The sequence below is a fragment of the Panthera leo genome, chromosome A1 (assembly GCF_018350215.1).
Source record: "Panthera leo isolate Ple1 chromosome A1, P.leo_Ple1_pat1.1, whole genome shotgun sequence".
Classification (NCBI taxonomy): domain Eukaryota; kingdom Metazoa; phylum Chordata; class Mammalia; order Carnivora; family Felidae; genus Panthera; species Panthera leo.
In genome coordinates, this window is record NC_056679.1 from 186,035,415 (window position 1) to 186,054,499 (window position 19,085).

A 19,085-nucleotide genomic window follows, 5' to 3' on the forward strand; every position below is an offset into this window, starting at 1 on the left:
TTTCCTGTACATTCTTTCATGTATTTTTATATTTAATGCTACATATGGTACAACACTTATTGAAATAATTGGTATCAGCAAATATAGTGATAATATACAGTTGATCTTCTAGCTCCAACTAATGCTTTTCCATTTTCTTTCTATTTTATAAGAGCCTAAAATAGGGAAATGTGGCATGACTTGAGCAGATAGCAGCTGATTTACTACTGTATCCCAGGTAATAGTTCGAAATTACAAGCTTTCTCTACATAAGTAGACTTTATATTTTAAATTCCATCTGATTCCCACAGGCTGTTCTGTTTTTAATGCAGGCTCTAAAGGTATTTCCATATAGCACTTAACAACATTCTAACAGCTAAGAGCGGTGAGTCCTACACAATATTTTAAGAACACAACTTTAAAAAAGTAAAAAATGTACAATCTCATGCTGTATATTTACATATATAATTTGTTTATATAGTCTATATTTGTTTACTAATCATAAATTTCAATCTAAAGCTTTTAATGTACTGTTATATAAAATAATACATTCAACAATTCTAGAGCTTGCAAAATAGGTTTGCCTCTCTAAAAACATCTTCATAATGAGTATCAAGTGATTATTGGACCCATGTGCTATCTGGATATAGACAAGGTGGCAAAGGGAATATTTTTAATTGTTTTATTTCATTTTTATTAATATTTTTTTTTTAGTTTTTATTGAGTGTATGTCTCTGTTAAAATGATTTCTCATCGAAGCAAGTGGTAAAAGCTCAGATGATGATGAAGTAGCCTATTTAAAGCATTTCTCTTTTTTGGATTAAATGCTTAAGGAACTGTACGTTTGCTTATGCAATCTCCATGGATTCTAAAATAGCATTTAACAGCAATATAATGCACTAGCCATTTTTAAAAGGAGGAAAAAAATTGGGATCTTTAGCTTTGGAAACAAAGTGTTAAAGCTATACATCCGTTCAAAAAACAAAACAAAATGTAAGCACACTGTAGTTTGTGCAATAAAGACATAGATTTTTAAAATTGTTGTCATTAAACATTTATAATGTATTCTTTGAAACACCTCCACATAAAAATATTTTTGACATATACAGTATCTTTTTTTTAGAATATTTGGAAATAAATATCTACAAATGACCTGGAGTTACAGACTTAAGTTTTATTTTCCTTCTACTTTCCCTCATAGCTTGGACCTCCTTCCCCACCTTTCCTCTCTGTTTCATTCTGTCTCCTTCTGTCGTGATTTTTCTCTCTCGCTTCCTCTCTCAGAATCCTGTCTCTCAGCTGTATGTTCTGCTTTGCTCTGGACTGCTGGACAGGGGTCTGTTGTTCTCGTATGAATTATGGAAATAAGGAAACCTTCAAATTCTTTAAGACAGAGGCAAGAAAGCAGATGGGAATCACCACGTTGAGAACAGAAAGCAATTCCCAGTGCAGAAGACTGAACAACGGAATGTGAATAGAAGGACTTATTGATGTGGGGTGGGGGCTTTCAGCTGAGGCTCTCTGTTTAAATATGTAGCCCAGTAGACCAAGTTAAAGATTCCGAATAGCAGCGGGAAGGCTATTCTTGACAGTCGGTCAATTTTGCTGACACTGTTAAAGGTTTTCTTGGGTTCTGGTGGTTTTGTTTCCGGCTTGACTTCTTTGGGTTCTATGGTTGCACTTTTAGCAATCGTGGCTAAGCCGGGGTCACCCCTGGCCAAATTCGGGGTATAGCTGGTTGCTGTTGGAGCATAAGTGTTGTTTTTCTTAATGAGAGGATCCTTCACTTTCTTTGGCTGTTGAAGGAAAGAGTAAAAGCATTTTGTTCAGTAAACTGTGGGAAGGAAGTTTATAAGTTGCTGAGCAAAATCTATACTTTGATTAACATGTAAGAAATGGAATGTATACCTGCTTTATTGAGACAAATTAAAAATGCAGACACAAATGCCCAGTTATAAGATTGACAAGTTTGGGCATCTACTGTACAGGATGGTGACTATACCTAGAGACATACATATACTTATACATATCATATACTATGATATACTAAATACATATCATATACTTGAATGTTGCTAAGGCTAAGTCTTAAATGTTCTCACCACAAAAAAAAAAAAAGAAAAAAGAAATGGTAACTTTGTGATGGGATGGAGACAGTAGTAGGGTAGGGTAGGGTAGTAATGACTTCATAATATATGAATGTATCATCAATCATATCAACTACATGGTATACCTCAAACTTACACAATATCATGTGTCACATATCTCAATAAAGCTGGGGGAAAAATGCAGACACAGTATTTTCCAGGCTTCCCTATCAAGAGGTAGAGTGATGTGATGCCATGTTAGGAACCTATCCTCAAGAAGCTTTGCAGCCTCAGCATTTACCCTCTGAAAACATTACTGCCTCATGAATTAGCTTGGACTAGAAAACTGAGTGACCAGAGACCATGTACAGTGAGAAGCCCAGTCCCAGTGTCAGGCTCCAGACGAGTGAGAGGCCATTGTGGATCCTCTGCTCCTGATGGAGTCTCCAGTTTACTGCAACCATGTTGGTGAGCCCATATCCTAATAGAAGTACCACCAGGTTGCTCCCAGCCCCACATGCCTGGAGGTTGCTGTAGGTCACTAAGTTTTGAAGTGGTTTGTTTTGCAGCGATGAGTTGCTGAGACAACTATTTGCTCCTTCTCCCCAGGTTGCAAGTGGGCAAATGATAAAACAGTTATTCAGGGTATCTTGAAGCCAATTTCTTGTTCAATGTCAGCGGCTTGTCAATGTTACCTGCACAACTGCAGCATTTCTTGGGGTTTCTATCATATAGACATTTCCAAAAAATGAAGTGGATCATTGTTCACAGCTATGTGGTCTGATATACTGTCATTAGCCACTTGTGACTATTGAACACTTGAAACATCGCTACTCTGGGGGCGCCTGGGTGGCTCAGTCGGTTGAGCAGCTGACTTCGGCTCAGGTCATGATCTTGCACTCCGTGAGTTCGAGCCCCGCGTCGGTCTCTGTGCTGACAGCTCAGAGCCTGGAGCCTGTTTCAGATTCTGTGTCTCCCTCTCTCTCTGCCCCTCCCCCGTTCATGCTCTGTCTCTCTCTGTCTCAAAAATAAATAAACGTTAAAAAAAAAAAAAAAGAAACATCGCTACTCTGAGATGTGTATAAGTATAAAAATGCGCACAGGATTTTGAAGGCCTAGTATAAAAAAGGAAAAGAATGCAATATATCTTTTTAATAATGACTTTTATTGTTTACACATTATAAAGATGCTATTTTGGATATATTGGTAAAAGCACATTACTAAATCACTAAATTCTGCACCTAAAACTAATATTACACTATATGTTAACTAACTGGAAATTAAATCAAAACTTGAAAAAGAAAACAAAAAAAAATTAATTTCCCTGATTTGTACTTTTGAAAAAAGCTAATAGAAAATTTTAAATTATATACATCATTCACATTTGTGGCTCACATGTTTCTGTTGGATAGCAGTAGTTAAGAAGAGTAGTTCTCATTCTTTTGTGCACACTAAATCACTAGTTAAACATTTTTAAAAGGCAAATATCTTGGGCACAATCTCATATTTTGAATCAGAAAACCAGAAGTGGAGTCTGGTTACTGATGTTCCAAAAAGGTATAGAGAATACTGATGAACAGCTAAACTTAGCCAACCAGACTCAATGTTCTCTAAATAATCCACATTTTTATTATTGAATCAGAATAAAATTTTACTACCAAAAGACCTGATGCTCTTCGCAAGAAATACTAGTTAATTTTAACAGGTTAATTTCTTTATTATCCAGCCCTGTGATGTCTCTGCTACCTTTTCCCCTCCTTCAAATCTGTAAACATTACATTAAGACAACAACAGAAAGCCCAGAAATTGTTTTTTTCTAGTATTACATCATAAAAAGTAAGGCCACTCACTCTAACTGTACTCCTATTTTATAGTGAAGACAGATTTGGTTAAGCTTTATGAAGAATGACAGAAAGTTCCATAATTATTTGTACAAAACTGAGGCAAGTAAAAGTAATTCTCTCTTTCACTGTCAAAATGACTACAGGTCAAAAATAGATATGGTTTAGTAAGTTACACAGAGAAAGACAAATACCACATGATTTCACTTATATGTGGAATCCAAAAAACCAAAACAAATGAATAAATAAACACAAAGCAGAAACAGACCCACAAATACAGAGCAGGGTAGGCAAATACAGAGGGGGGAAGGCAAAATGGGGAAAGGGGAGTGGGAGATACAGGCTTCTAGTTATGGAATGAGTCATGAGAATAAACGCACAGCATAGGGAATATAGTGAATGGTATGATAATGGCATTGTATGGTGACATGGTAGCTACACATGTGGTGAGCATAGCATTAAGGTGTAGAGTTGCTGAATCACTATGTCGTAGGCCTGAAGTAATGTAACATTTTTTGTCACCGTACTAGAATAAAAAAAAGATATGGTTTGTTTCAACACAGTTAAACAGCCAAACTGAACTTGTAATAGTCCATTTCTTAAAAAATAAGAATTCTAATATTACAGAATACAAGCATGCATGTCCTTTAGATAAAATGTATATGTACTCTGATGTTGAAGAGAGGCAATGGGTTCCAATCTAACCAAAATTTGTTGAATGACAGACACCCTATTAGATAAGCTGAAATGGGTAATCAGCAACAAGAATAATTCTTGGAGGAGAGTTTATATTATTAATAGATTTCATTTCTCCCAGTGCCAAATTATTATAGTACTCCAGCACTAGAATACTAAAATTTATCAAGTTAAGTGCTTTTATTTGCAACATCAAGTTGAATAACATATTGAGAAATATCTGGTTGGCTTATCAGGAAAGAGCACTTAACATTTTTTTTTTAATTTTTAAGAACGTTAAGCTCCCCATATTCTCCAAGAAGCTGGTGTTTCTTTCAGCAATTTAGTATATGAGAATGGATCTTAAGCCGGCTACTGAATGTTGACTTGATAATGTGATGACTTAATGGAAATTTTCTTTTTATTTTCAAGTTATATCATGTTAGAGACTGAAATTTAACTCTCCTGATCATAGAATACACTCATCTGGTCATATAAAAAATATTTTATTCATCCTCTCTGAATGTCAAAATGAGACCTGGGTCACATTGTGATCACACTCCCTATAATAAGCAAATCAAACTGTCAAATCCCTGGGGAAGATTTTTACAGAGGCATAGATAATTTACAGAAAATATTGTCTTTCTTCTTAGGATGATAGATATAGATGACTCGCTGATAAATATATATGTGTGTATATATATATAGGTAAGAAATGACTATACCTATATCTACATTTGTATACTGAATAACATAGACTATAGACTGATAGAGATTAGAATATTTTCATTAAGACACAGGACTTGGAAACCTAATACAGCATCAGACAGAGATAAATATAAACTTACCTGTGAGCTCAACCAATGCTGCAACCTAAATTCTATGTTTTCCAGACCAAATTCATGTAACAAATCACTAACAACCAATACTGATGAGCCAGAATCAGAAAGACACTGCTCTCATGCAGCAAAGTATTAAGACAGAAAAGCAATTTTTTCCAATGTTTGCACATCACTTCAGTTGCATATCACCCACGTTTGCATATCATTAATTCTGAAGAACTTTAGTAGACTATTCCAGTGATTCTAAGATGTGCATTTAAAAATTGTTCACATCTATGACTCTGGGCTATGTCTTATGACTGGTAGTGTCTTATGATTACCCATCTCTATGTTTGGCTCTCTCTCCTTTGGGCTGCTCTTCTTTTCTAGGACAAATGGAAGCCATCAGTGGCTAAAGTATTTGACAATTACTCTGTCTTTACTCTTTTCATTCCTCTCTCCAACTAGTAAACACAATCCCTTTGTCTTATCTCCTCTCTCTACTGAACCCGAGCCAAGGTTCTTGGTTTGAAAATTCAGAGATTTTTTTTTAATACTTGCCAAGCATGTTTCAAGGGAAGGCAAATTTTGAGGGTGTGGTTCAGGTACTGTTGGCTGTCACAATGCATTCTACACAGAGCCTTCCTTCGCTTTTACCTGTGTAAGAGAGCATGGGGGCGTTCAGCTGATTCATCTGGGGTAGATCTAAAAGGGCTTTTACTTGGCGGTATATTTTCTTTCATATGCATATATTAATGACTCATCTTATAATCAGTAACACTATAAATTCATTTAAATACGGTAGATGTTCCACCACAAAGCATTCCTTTTTCTAGTACACCTGTAGAGCTATGAGGAAAACACCATTAATTTCTTTACTATAGACCCTTTCAGATTCTTGAATTTATTCTCTGTGATATAGTATACACCATTATATAAGTATATTCAACCACACAACTTTATTTTTAGGGACTATCTCATGAGATTAGTACTCTGAGGAACAGAATTTTGGGAAAACTACTATAGAGTGAATTCTTCTAAATTACTTCTAGATGTCTTACAATCTCTGTGTCTCTGACTTTGACCTTCTTTCTACCATCTGAAGGTTCACCTGCATTTTGACATACTTTACTTTCAAGCCACAGAAGTAGAAATATCCTCCTTTCATGTGCTTTAAAATACACTCTAGAATAGGTTCTAATTTAGAAAAACAGTAATGAGCTGTACTTGATAATTTTCTACAAAGAAGAATTTTTCTGTGATTTCTGTCTATGATCCTTAAAGCAAAACTCTAATTTGGGGAAAGAAATATATTTATTGCCCCTTGCTTTACTGAAAATTGGAGATAATGCATCTCACAAACTCAATTCCACTGAGGCATTATAGTCATAATATTTATGACCAAGGTGATTAGGCTCAGAAAACGACCAAAAGGCTATGATTTTCAAATTCTAAAAATTATAATGGCATAGCTTTATTTGCTCCTAATGTCAGGTTGATTAAAGCTGTTCTCAAATCGATGGAAGGCACAGGAAAGCATACTTGAGTAGAAATGTTCTCCTTCATCTCTCTATGATCTCCTTACTCTACTCTGCTCTGCCCATCTGCCCACTCAAACAACCCCTCTCTTTAGCACTACCAAAATTACCATAGCACATAGCCATTGATGATATAAGAAACAAAGAATCCTCATCACCCTGTCTCTGCATTCTTCAGCCATTTCCCAAAGTCTGAACATGCCATCTCACAGGGCTAAGAAGACATACCAGTGATGCATTACACAGGATCTTAAAGCATTTACCTTTTCTGGAACCACACTTTTGCCATCCCATGCATAACCTCTCTTGGTGAAATAATTTACTGTGGCAAACTCGATCAGAGCTGAGAACACAAAGGCATAGCACACTGCAATGAACCAATCCATAGCAGTTGCATAAGCCACCTTCGGAAGAGAATTTCTGGCACTGATACTCAAAGTTGTCATGGTGAGCACAGTTGTTACCCCTGTAAAGAGACAAATTAAGTGAATTTGTAGGTTCATACTGCAAAATTTGATCACTGGAGGCCAACCTACTTGTGCAAAAGGTAACCAACAGTGCCATAGATACAGTGGGTTGTTGTTGTTGTTTTTTAATCATCCCATGTTGGTTTGGGATAAATGAGTTTTAATACAACCCCAGTGTAGTGTATAGTTCATGGTATGGCAGTATTGAGGGGGATCTCTTGGAGAGATAAACTGCTCTGCTACTGAGAAGCTGTTAATAAAATCATGAATTCCCTTAAACGGGCACCTTGAACAAGGTGTCCTGGCAGGGAAGGAAACAATACTGTCTCACTGTCCCCAACGCTTTCAAACAGAAAGCATAGATCTTCATTGTCTCTGATCCACAAGAAATTGTTGTATCCTCATCTCTGTTTAATATTCTACCTGCATATCCTAAATGTATAAACCAAGAAGCTAGTAGCTTCTTGTTAATCAATAATTGATAGATAATTGAATTATTTTAGGATAATATTTTGCTACATTGTTAACTTTTCTGCTTTTATACTATTTTCCCCCTAATTCTAAAATAGCTCCTCTTTGGGGCACCTGGGTAGCTCAGTTGGTTGAGCCTCCTACTCTTGATTTTGGTTCAGGTCATGATCAAACAGTTCGTGATTTCAAGCTCTGCATTGGGCTCTGTGCTTACAGTGTGGAATCTACTTGGGATTCTCTGTCTCCCTTTCTCTCTGCCTCTTCCCCACTCACTCTCTCAAAAATAAATAAATAAACATTAATATAATAAAATAAAACAGCTCCTCTTTTGAAGAAATTCCTGAAATAAGTTGTATGTCATTTGCTTGAGGTTATACAGCTCAGAAGTGGCAAGACAAAAATACGAACACAAGTTTGTCTGATTCAAATGTCCACAATCTTTCCTCTTTTTTTGTTAATGCTGCCTCATTTGCCTGATTCTGTGAATCCATTCCTAGTGATTAATGCTACCTATATTCAAAGCAGTTTTCAAGCCAGTTGTTTTTAGCTTATTTAGACAATTATGAGTTGGTATGTGAATGATATCCATCAATGTTCATTTAATAAATTGATACAATCAACCTACTATATGCAAAACCCTATAACAGAAGCATTGTAACGTACCTCTTAAGCCATTTGAAAATGTATTAAAAAACTCACAATAGTCCCATAGGGGTGGCTCAGGCTGCATGGGATGGAAAGACTTCTAACCTCTTCCAGTGACTAGTCCCAACCTTACCACTTACTAGCTCTATGGCCTCAAGTAGGCAAATTTACTTGTAGGGACCTCAGTCTCCACATCTGTAAAAGGGGTGATTTAGATTTCATTCTCTCAACTATCTATAATTGTAAAATTATCAGAGAAACTTCTGTACAATTTTCCACAAGATTACTTGAGGATTAAATGTAATAATGGGTAAAAGAATTTTAAAGATGGTAAATTATTTCCATGGAAGATACTGTCATCTCATGTCTAAAACTCATATCTATGATTACCCTTTTGGATTAATATTTAGAGAATCAGCAGTGTCACACAGCTGGTAGGTGACTAATTTTTCTAAGCTGCTTAAAGCCATCCAATATTTCCTAGTTTTCCATGAATTTTAAGGTAGATGATCTTTGTAACTATGTTAGGGAGTGATAAGATTAAAAAGAAACATTGAGACTTTTATTAAATCATATTTTTTTGATACATGGTCACAGATATAGTGAGTAGACTTACTCTAAATTTTGGAGGTGTTACAGAAAGTTCTGGGGAATTATCTGTATTATATAACCAACAAATAGTTTAAGAAATATTGGCCGGTAAACAGTTCTTAAATTTACATATCAATATTAACTTGAGCTAAAAGCAAAGGAATTAAATGTCAGTATTTGAGGAACTGAACAACCCAGTTCAAATCCCAACTCTGTAATTGTTGAATGACCTTGGGAAAACTGCCTCACAATCCTGAACTTTTTTTTTTTTTAATTTTAATGCTTATTTATTTTTGAGAGACAGAAAGCATGAGTAGAGGGAGGGCCAAGAGAGGGAGACACAGAATCCAAAGCATGCTCCAGGCTCTGAGCTGTCAGCACAGAGCCTGACATGGGACTTGAACTCATGAACCGCTAGATCATGACTTGAGCTGAAGCCAGATCCTTAACCGACTGAGCCACCCAGGTGCCCCAATGACTATTATTATTGACAACTTTGGTCCTTGTTAGTAAATCTCTGCTGCAGTGAATTTCATTTTTTTTTTTTTTTAATTTTGGTTCATGTAGACAACTGTCAGAAATAATTTGGGAATGGGTGTTCTTAAACTAAATGTATCGGTAAATTAAGAGTGAAGACTAGCATAAACAGAGGTGTGTGTGTGTGTGTGTGTGTGTGTGTGTGTGTGGTCTTCCAACCCTTGCTACAGGGGCAGAGAAAGGAAAAAAAACTGTGTTGAGCACCTATTAAAAGTTCCAAGAACTCAATCTGACAATGCATATATTTTATTTTTCTCAATATTTTAAAAAGCACTATTTTACATTAATTGTACTCTCATTTTACAGGCAACTGAATCTTTGAAAAATGAAGATTGGATCTAAAACTTGGATCTATGTGGCAACAAAATTACAGGACCACACTGCCTCTAAATGACAGCATGGACCATCAAAATGATGTCTTAAGACATGAAACAGGCTTTTTGGCTTTGCTGCATTCTTCAACCTTATACTAACCTGTTAGAAAGAACAACTTTTTTTTTTTCTTTTTCCTTTGTATATTTTTTCTTTAAATATCCGTGACCCTGTCAGGCATCTGACACAGCACAGAGGAATGTGCTGAATTGAGACTAAAAACAATGGAAACATGTGTACTAAGTAAATGTTAAAAGGCTAAAGGTCTTGAGAAATTGTACTAGTGATTGTATTTAACTTAAAATGTTACAAATATATGACTTGATACACAGAAATACTTGCCACAGCTGAGTTTACAAATACGTAGTTATGTTCACCAGAAGGGCATGAGTTGGCTGAGATATCACATTGTTGGAAATGTGAAGAGCAAGGGTTTTGACTTATAAAAGATTCCAAAATGCTTTAGAGAATGTCCAAAAAGGAGGATAGAATTTATTAGGGTGAGAAGGAGGGAGAGTGAGCATTAAAAAAATAAATAAATAAATAAAAATAACTTTTCACTGCACTTCTGGGTTCATTCTACAAAAATAAACACAAATATTAAAATATTTTCTCTACTCCCTCTTTTTTTCAATTTCCAGTGAATAAAGGGCTCAAATTAAATATACATATAGAAGTAAGCACCTTGACAAGAGTTCAATCCTCAGTTCTAGTAAGTGGCTTCAACACTAGTTAATATTAACAAATGGTAATTAAAGAAAGAATTTGAAATGAGCTACTCTTGTGCTCTGTAGCTTGAATCATCTGGGATCTTTTTTAATGTTTATTTATTTATTTTTAGAGATGTGGGGGCAGGTGGCAAAAGGGGGAGAGAGAGAACCCTAAGGAGGCTCTGCACTGTCAACACAGAGCCCGACGTGGGGGCTCCGGGCTCGAGCCCACAAACTTCAAGATTACGACTTGAGCTGAAACGAAGAGTCAGATGCTCAACCAACTGAACCACCCAGGCGCCCCCATCCCAGACCTTAATACAGCTATGTTCCTAGACTACACTCAGAGCAAAGATTTGGTCATTTCCAACCTGGAAGCACTTTGCTAAGTTCAAAAGAAAAGACTCTTTCCTGGGCACTCGTAGCAAAGTCTTGTTTTTTTCATGAGATAACAGATTTTTCATGCCTTGCCTGTTATTGAAGATTGATGCCATAGGGATCTCGGCACATGAATAATCCTCAATTTAGATTATAAGCTTCTTAAGGTTTTTTATTCTCTGGTAAAGAGGCTTAAATATAGCATGTGCCTAGTTGATGTTTTAGAATAAACCTTGATAATTTCACATTTCACCAATAAATATGTGATTGTTATTTCCAAATGAATCCCACAACCACCTGATTTCATGTCTCATCATTGCATCTATATAGCATATTGATTTTGGTTTGGAATGGTCATTAAGGGCACCAACTCTACAGCGAAGAGAGAGTCTGGGTCTTACTACAGACACCTTCACCTAATAGCTTCAGAAGGTGCTATTCTTGGGCAGGTTACCCAATTTCTTATTCTTTAGCTTTCTCTTCTATAACACAGGGATAATAACAGTACATAGAATTTTTTAGCATTAAATAAGAGAATATAGGTTTATATAATATAACCTGATATAAGAACATTCAATAAATATTATCTATGATTTTCAATGTGACTCAAATTTTAAGCTCCAGAATATAATCTTCATAAGGGGAGCGGTTTATGTTTGGTTCACTGTAGCATTCTATGCCTACAACATAGTAGGAGCTCACAGTAGGTTTCAAAGAAATGTTCGCTGAATCAATGTATGAATCAATCAATGAATTCATTTTTTGTAATGGAATATTTTGTTTTCATCAGTCTTAAAAGTAAAATTAATATAGTGTACTACAATACAGGCAGGAAATCCCTCTTTATATGAAATACAAGCTTCTAAAATTATAAGTTAGGGGGTGATTTTTCCAATAAGTAAAAAGTTTGTTACAATTTAAACAATATTGCAATTAGATTTCCTTAACTCATAACATATAGAACATTTAAAACATCTTGATAGGAAAAAACAAAAGTGTATTTGGAAGTCTTCAGAAGCACACACATGAGGTAAAATGAGGTATTCATATACTGATGATGGTCATTCATGAGCTCTCCCTACCTAAAGAATCCTTGCCTTCATATATGTAAGGAAGTAATTCTGCTGATATTTTCTCAGATTCTCCAAAAATACACTGATACATGATTATACATTCTAAATATATGATTTCAATATTAATATTTGTTTTTCATCTATCACCATGTATTTTATGTTTGCTTCATTCCTCAACTCTCCCAAAACATCACATCAAATGTTCGTTAGTTCCATCTAACTACATGCACTAGAAACAACTTTTGCTATGTAGATAAAAAGTTTTTGGGGCGCCTGGGTGGCGCAGTCGGTTAAGCGTCCGACTTCAGCCAGGTCACGATCTCGCGGTCCGTGAGTTCGAGCCCCGCGTCGGGCTCTGGGCTGATGGCTCGGAGCCTGGAGCCTGTTTCTGATTCTGTGTCTCCCTCTCTCTCTGCCCCTCCCCCGTTCATGCTCTGTCTCTCTCTGTCCCAAAAATAAATTAAAAAAAAAAAAAAAGTTGAAAAAAAAAAAAGTTTTTAAAAATCATACCATAATGAGAATGGTAACTCTTTGAACCTTTCTATTGTGCTAACTTCAGATTTTAAGGTATAATTACTTTTTCATTCCATCAGCAACGTCACCAATATGATATAACTTTCCCTCCATGTTAATCGGCATGCAAATGTTAATCGGCACTCACCAAAGACAGTCCTTGCTGGTACAGACTCTCTGTTGAGCCAGAAAGAGACTTGGGAGAGAATAACCGTCATTATGCATGGCAGGTATGTTTGAATAACGAAATAGCCAATCTTTCTCTTCAGGTGGAAATGAGTGGTCATTACAACATATTCTCCTAGAGGGTAAAACAGACAGTAAGGTGAAACAATTTGACCTTGAAAAGAAGTTATCTTTAAATTTTTCCAGCAGCAGCAAAAGCCTGTTCTTTAGACCTATCCTGTCTCCAGGTGACATTTGGTTCCCAAAGAGAAAAGCTTTTATCCAGGAAAGGAAAGAGATATTACAAAAACACACCAAGACGGGTCTGAGGATGAGACTGAGGTGCCAGAAATGTCATAGATATTGTCAGAACCTTATCATGGTACATCACACATTTCAGACATATCTAAGCATCTATTTACAGATTGGCTTTAATGACCATGAAGGCAATGTGTGAGTCCCCGATGACACATACTAATGGGTTAGAACAGATCAGATCCCCAGTTTACCACTATGGAAGACATTCAGGCTGTCTAATGAAGAAGCTTTGGTGTCCAACTTGGGGGAGTTCCTCGCAACACCAACAATTCCTTTCAGCAGCTCTGTCACCTTCAGTAAGTTATTTAGCTTAAGCCTGATCTTTGAAATAGGAGAGTGAACTATCCCCTGGGTTCTATTCCCAGGGTTTCTCAAAATTTATTTTGAGGAATACATTCATCAGAATCACCTGGAAATGTTTTGACATTCAGTTCTTCAGGTCCTACCTAGATACACAAACCATTCTTTAAAAAAAAAAATTTTTTTTTAATGTTTATTTTTTAAAGAGAGAGAGAGACAGAGCACAAGTCGGGAAGGAGCAGAGAGAGAGGAACACAGAATCCAAAGCAGGCTCCGGGCTCTGAGCTGTCAGTACAGAGCCCGAAGTGGGGCTCAAACCCATGAACTGTGAGATTATGACCTGAGCCAAAGTCGGACACTTACCGACTGAGCCACCCAGGTGCCGCCACAAACCATTCTTCAGGGAGGCCCAGGAAAATCCATTCCAATACAACTTTTGAACTTGTCCCAATTCCTAGCCTAGGCTAGGAAATAGTAGACTAGGTAGGCACAATTCATGGTTTTGGTATGTATCAAAATCTGATTTCATTTAGAGGTCGAAAGTGATAGACATACAAACCAAATTGTAGGAGTTTATTTTTTTAATTGATGTTATATTTTCTCAATTATAAACCTTTAGAATCCATTCTGAATATATATATACTTAGCTATCTGTCAGTGGGTAGAAGAGAACTAGGTGTATTCTTACACTATCACTTCCTTTGGTATTCACATTTCTCCATCTTTCTCCTTCCCTTCAACTCCAAACTTCCTCCTATGCAACCTGTTATATATGTTTCAGTCTGTGGCCATCCAGCTTCAGCCCTTAATGAGGCTAAAACTGTTCATGATCTCTTAGTATCCTAAACTTCATCTTTCTGGAAAATAATTATAGAGGTTCTGAGTGTAGTTTGGCTTTCAGCTTTCTTCCCCTTTTTTTCTTGACTCTAGCCAGGATTTCCTTTCTCACCCCTGACCCTAGTGTCATTTGTACCTAGAGGGCTGCCAAATCTAGAGCTCTAAGTAACATCGTTTTTAAAATCAACCTGTATTCCCAAATATCTACAAGACATCTCAGACATTCTGATTTTTTATTGACATCACCAACCAAATACATTCAAAAACAGACATTAGTTAACCTTTCCCATAAAAAATAATGACCAGCATACAGCTGTGTTGAATTTCCACTTAGAGTCCATCTTTAAATTCATGGTACTCTCATCTTTCTACTCACTCAGGCTAAAACCCTGGAATTGATCCACGGATGTGAAGTAGGGCTTCAGAGGGAGAAAGAAAGGAATAAGTTGATCATCACAATTTTAATTTCTCCTGTGCAGTATCTCCCAGTCTATCGTTCATCTGGTGGTCACTGCTCTTAATGCCTTTGTAGATCCGTTAATTGTCTTGCTCATCTCTAGCCACTCCCTCTCTCCAGTTTTCCCTAAACTTTGATGCAGAGTAATCTTTTTAAAGCATATGTAGGTGCACCTGGGTGGCTCAGTTAGTTGAGCATCCTACTCTTGATTCCAGCTCAGGTCATGATCTCATAGTTGTGGCATCAAGCCCCGCGTCAGGCTCTGCGCTGAACATGGAGCCTGCTTAAGATTCTCTCTTTCCCTCTGCCTCCTCTCCTCCTTGTTGTCTCTCTCTCTCTCTCTCTCTAAAATAATAATAAAAAAAGGATATGTAAAATCTTAAAATACCTTAATGGATTCCCATTGTCTACATTAAGGTTTCTCAACCTCAGCACTATTGACATTTCTGAACAGATAATTATTTATTGTGAGGGCTGTCCTATATGTTGCTGTATATTCAGCCTGACCTGTACCCACTAGATGCCACTAGCAAATACTCCACTCTTCCCCAGTGTCACAATCAACATTGTCTCCAGTGTTACATAGTGACAAGCAAACTCCCTAAGCTGTATTTAAGACTCTCTCTGTCACAGCTCTAAAAATGCATTTTAGCATTACGTCTCATAGCTCAGCACTCATTCTCACAACTCGGTATATTGAGATACTGATACAAAATTCTCTACATGACACCTATTACTGCTGAATATTTTGTTCACCTATGGGTTGGGATGAATCCATAGCAGAATAGGAAGAAATGTACCGTAAAGGAAAGTTTATTAGCTTTGGAAGCAAATGGATTTGAGCTCAAAACTTAGACATCTTATATTCTTACTGTTAGCCTTGGGCAACTCAGTCTCTGATCCTCTGTTTCCTAATCTATAAAATAGTGAGAAGTATATTGTGGGGAGAATGAAGAATAGGGAGTCTATTTAAATCATGTTGTGTAAGAGTTTTAAAATAAATTTTAGTTCCTTTTCCCATTTTCTTATCTGTTCCCTCCAATCAGAATTGGTAAAAGTATTAGTAAAATAAATGCATTTATTCTTCACAGTAGGAAATAATTCACAAGTGCAAATAAGCTTTCACTGATAATTGTTAATAATGATAACAATTTTAATTGTTATCAGTAATGTTAGTTGTTTTAATTGTTATCAGTAATTTTAATTGTTATCAGTAATGATTTACTGATCCCTTGTAAGTAATTTCAAATTTATTTATAGCTTGTTTACATTTATAATAATATCTTATACTTTTTAGTTTATCTAATTTATATGCTTATATCCCTCTCATCAAACTTAAAATTAATTGGAAAAGGATAGTTCTTTGAATATAGCATGGTTTTACATATTTTAAGTATTCAAATATCTGTGTATGGTGAAAAGGGACACACTGAGATTTAAGGGCACTCACTCAAATCAACATCCATCAGAATCTCTCTTTGGGAGGGAAATATGCTTACTAATTTCTTTTAATTTTCTATAGATACATTAGGTGACCTCCAAGGTCACCCAAAAGAATTAAATGATTCAAATTTGAGAAAGATGCAAAAAAACAATTTTCCCCGGGCTACTAAAATGTCATCTTATGGACATGGCCATGTTACATTTTATCCTCTCAGGAGTACGCATTATTATTCTAACCATTCATTCAACTGAGGTTTACAAAATTTTACCAGCCCAAAGAAAAAATTCCAGAATGTCAGAAAGATGAATATCTATACATATTCCATTATCATCTTCTGTTGTTCACAATGAACATTTTAGGAAGGTTCTGAAAATGATATTGTTTTGGAGGAACTATTATTCAACATATTTGTTATATAAACCATTTTGTCACTAACAAAATAGAGAAAAGAGGATTTCAAATCTTCTGAAATCATTTTCTTAAATTAAACAAAATCTAAGAAGCTTTGGCACAAAACATTTAAGTAAGGAAAAGAAAAGGCAGCAAAATCAGAATCATGTTGTAATAGTTTAAAAATAAAAGAAAAACACAACAAAAAAAATCAGTCTCCTAAATTGAATAGAGATATTCCTAAAGAATATCTCTAGACATCAAGTGCTTATGCACTAAGCATGTCAAATTCTTTTCCTCTAATTCAATAATCTAGAAGAATTGTAATTCAAATATCCTTGCATATCATGTAACCCTCAGGGAAGCTTGTAAATTAGATGTGACAATATTTCTGATACATTACCATACAAAATTAAGGAGAAGGAAGGAAAAGAAACAGGGATCTAAGTCAGAAAGCAGCTTTGAGGGTTTGTTTAGAACTGGCTTCCATTTACTTGAAGAGCAAATTCCTTGCTTAACTTTATTTGACTTCAGTTTCCTCATTTGTTCAATTAAAATGATAGTGCTTTACTTAATTATTTCCTTGGATGCTGTGAGGATAAAATGAAATGGTAGATATGGAAGTTATTAAAAAAAATTGAGTCACATGCATATTTATAGTGTGTAGACAAAAGGATAGAAAGGTATTCTTTCCATATCTAGAAAGCAACCATTCACTTCAACAAAGTTGTAGTGAACATTAGGTCCGTATAAAGTTGATCTTTTCCTTCCAAGTACTCTGAAATTTGTGTTTTCTAAGTTATGTGTTTCCTAAGTTTTTATGATACCTTTTTAATGGGAACGAGGAATGAAAAATATCGAGGGAAGAATTCATATTTTAATATCTGCTCAAAGGGTTATGAAATAGAAATAAGAAAAAAAAATGGTTAGAGTTCTAGGCCACTTAGCCTCTCTAGACCCATCTCTTCATCTGAGATAAGAATAGGTTGATCAGATGACTATAGAGTCTTTTCTCCCCACCCCCAACTGCCAGGCTTTACATTTTATGGCTACAATGATTTCTCTGGAGACCATGTACTAGGTTTCATAAATGAGAGACTTGAGGCTCCTTGGATGAATGTTTAACAACACTGCTGCCTCCGGTCTGGGAAAATGGTTGTTTCCTCATTCATTTTGACCCTGCAGGGTCATCCTTAAATAAAGTCATCCAGAGAAGATTTTAAGGATGTCACAATTTCTTTTGGTCTGATGTTCTAAGGATAAAAGATAGTCATTCACAAAGAAGAAATATTCATACTCAGCAAAGCTCACCTAAATTTCCTCTGATCAAATCCATCTAGTAACTTAGGTAAATATGAAGGCTTTAGTCATCACTGTGTACTTAAAAAATGCATTACATATTATTTTGTTATTGTTTTCTGGCCATATTTTCATTACACCTAATGACTAATTATTATACTTATTTAATTATTATACTTCCCTGTATAAGTCATATTTCCATGCTTCTTAATGACTACTATGATTTTTGCATGGGCTCTCCTTAAAGAATTATTTAGGAAACATAATGTGGTATAGTAGAATGAGATGGGGGCCATGTCTGTGGTCTAGTTCCAAACTGCTTTCTCTGATATGTCAAGCAGAAATGGCCTCTTCTTCTTGCCATGTGGCTCTCTTGCACTAACCCTATCACTATTATTGATAGTAATATCTAATATTTATTACATAGTTTTTACATGTCAGGTGCTCTGCTAAGGAGGTCACGTGCATTTTCTCATTTCAATCTCACAGTAGCTCATGAAGTAGATCCTCTTATTATCTCCAAATAGCACAAGAGAAAAATGAACAGAGAAATGTCTTGCCAAAGGTCAGGAAGTTAATAAGTGGTAAAACCAGCATTCAAAACTTCACAGCATAATTCCAGAGCCCACACTCTTAAATCCATGATGCACCACATTATAGGATTTCACACATGTCTACATTTCCTGTTTCTAGTCATGTGGTTGAGAGCACTCTGCAGCTAGACTACCCAGGTTCAAATCCCAGCTCTGCCAATGCCTTGCTGTATGACCTAAGAAGAATAGTTAAATCTCCCTGGATTCAATTATGTCCCATCTGTATAATGGTTATAGTAAGAATAATACCTATATCCCAGGATTGTTGTGATGATTTGAACAATGCCAAGTGCAGGTTAGCTACTTGTATCAATCAACTATGAGCTTCTTGAAGGCAGGAATTATGTGTCCTTCATCTATCTTTTCCAGGCCCAATTACAATGTCAAACACAGTAAGTGAGCAAATGGCTGAAGGAATTAGTTAATAAATAAATTAATAACATAGGATTGTATTAGATTTGAGAGCTGACTGGTCTCATCATTTAGTGTGCCTTTAAGGTTTTTCTCTGCCAGGTGACTAGCTGTACTTCAAACTAAATCTCCAACTTACTTACTTCTCCAAAATTTTATGGCAGACTCCAGAA

General features: G+C 35.9%; 1 protein-coding gene across 1 annotated transcript in view; it reads right to left on the reverse strand.

Annotated features, from left to right (window-relative positions):
* Positions 1 to 1,379: 1,379 nt before the first annotated feature.
* Positions 1,380 to 19,085, reverse strand: part of GABRA1 (gamma-aminobutyric acid type A receptor subunit alpha1) — a 58,275-nt gene continuing 40,569 nt past the window's right edge. The window contains exons 8-10 of the mRNA XM_042907407.1: positions 12,847 to 12,999; positions 7,205 to 7,407; positions 1,380 to 1,775 (exon numbers count right to left, since the gene is read on the reverse strand). Coding sequence (XP_042763341.1) covers positions 1,464 to 1,775; positions 7,205 to 7,407; positions 12,847 to 12,999 — 668 coding nt within the window. The 3' untranslated portion in view covers positions 1,380 to 1,463. The remainder of the gene's footprint in view (positions 1,776 to 7,204; positions 7,408 to 12,846; positions 13,000 to 19,085) is intronic.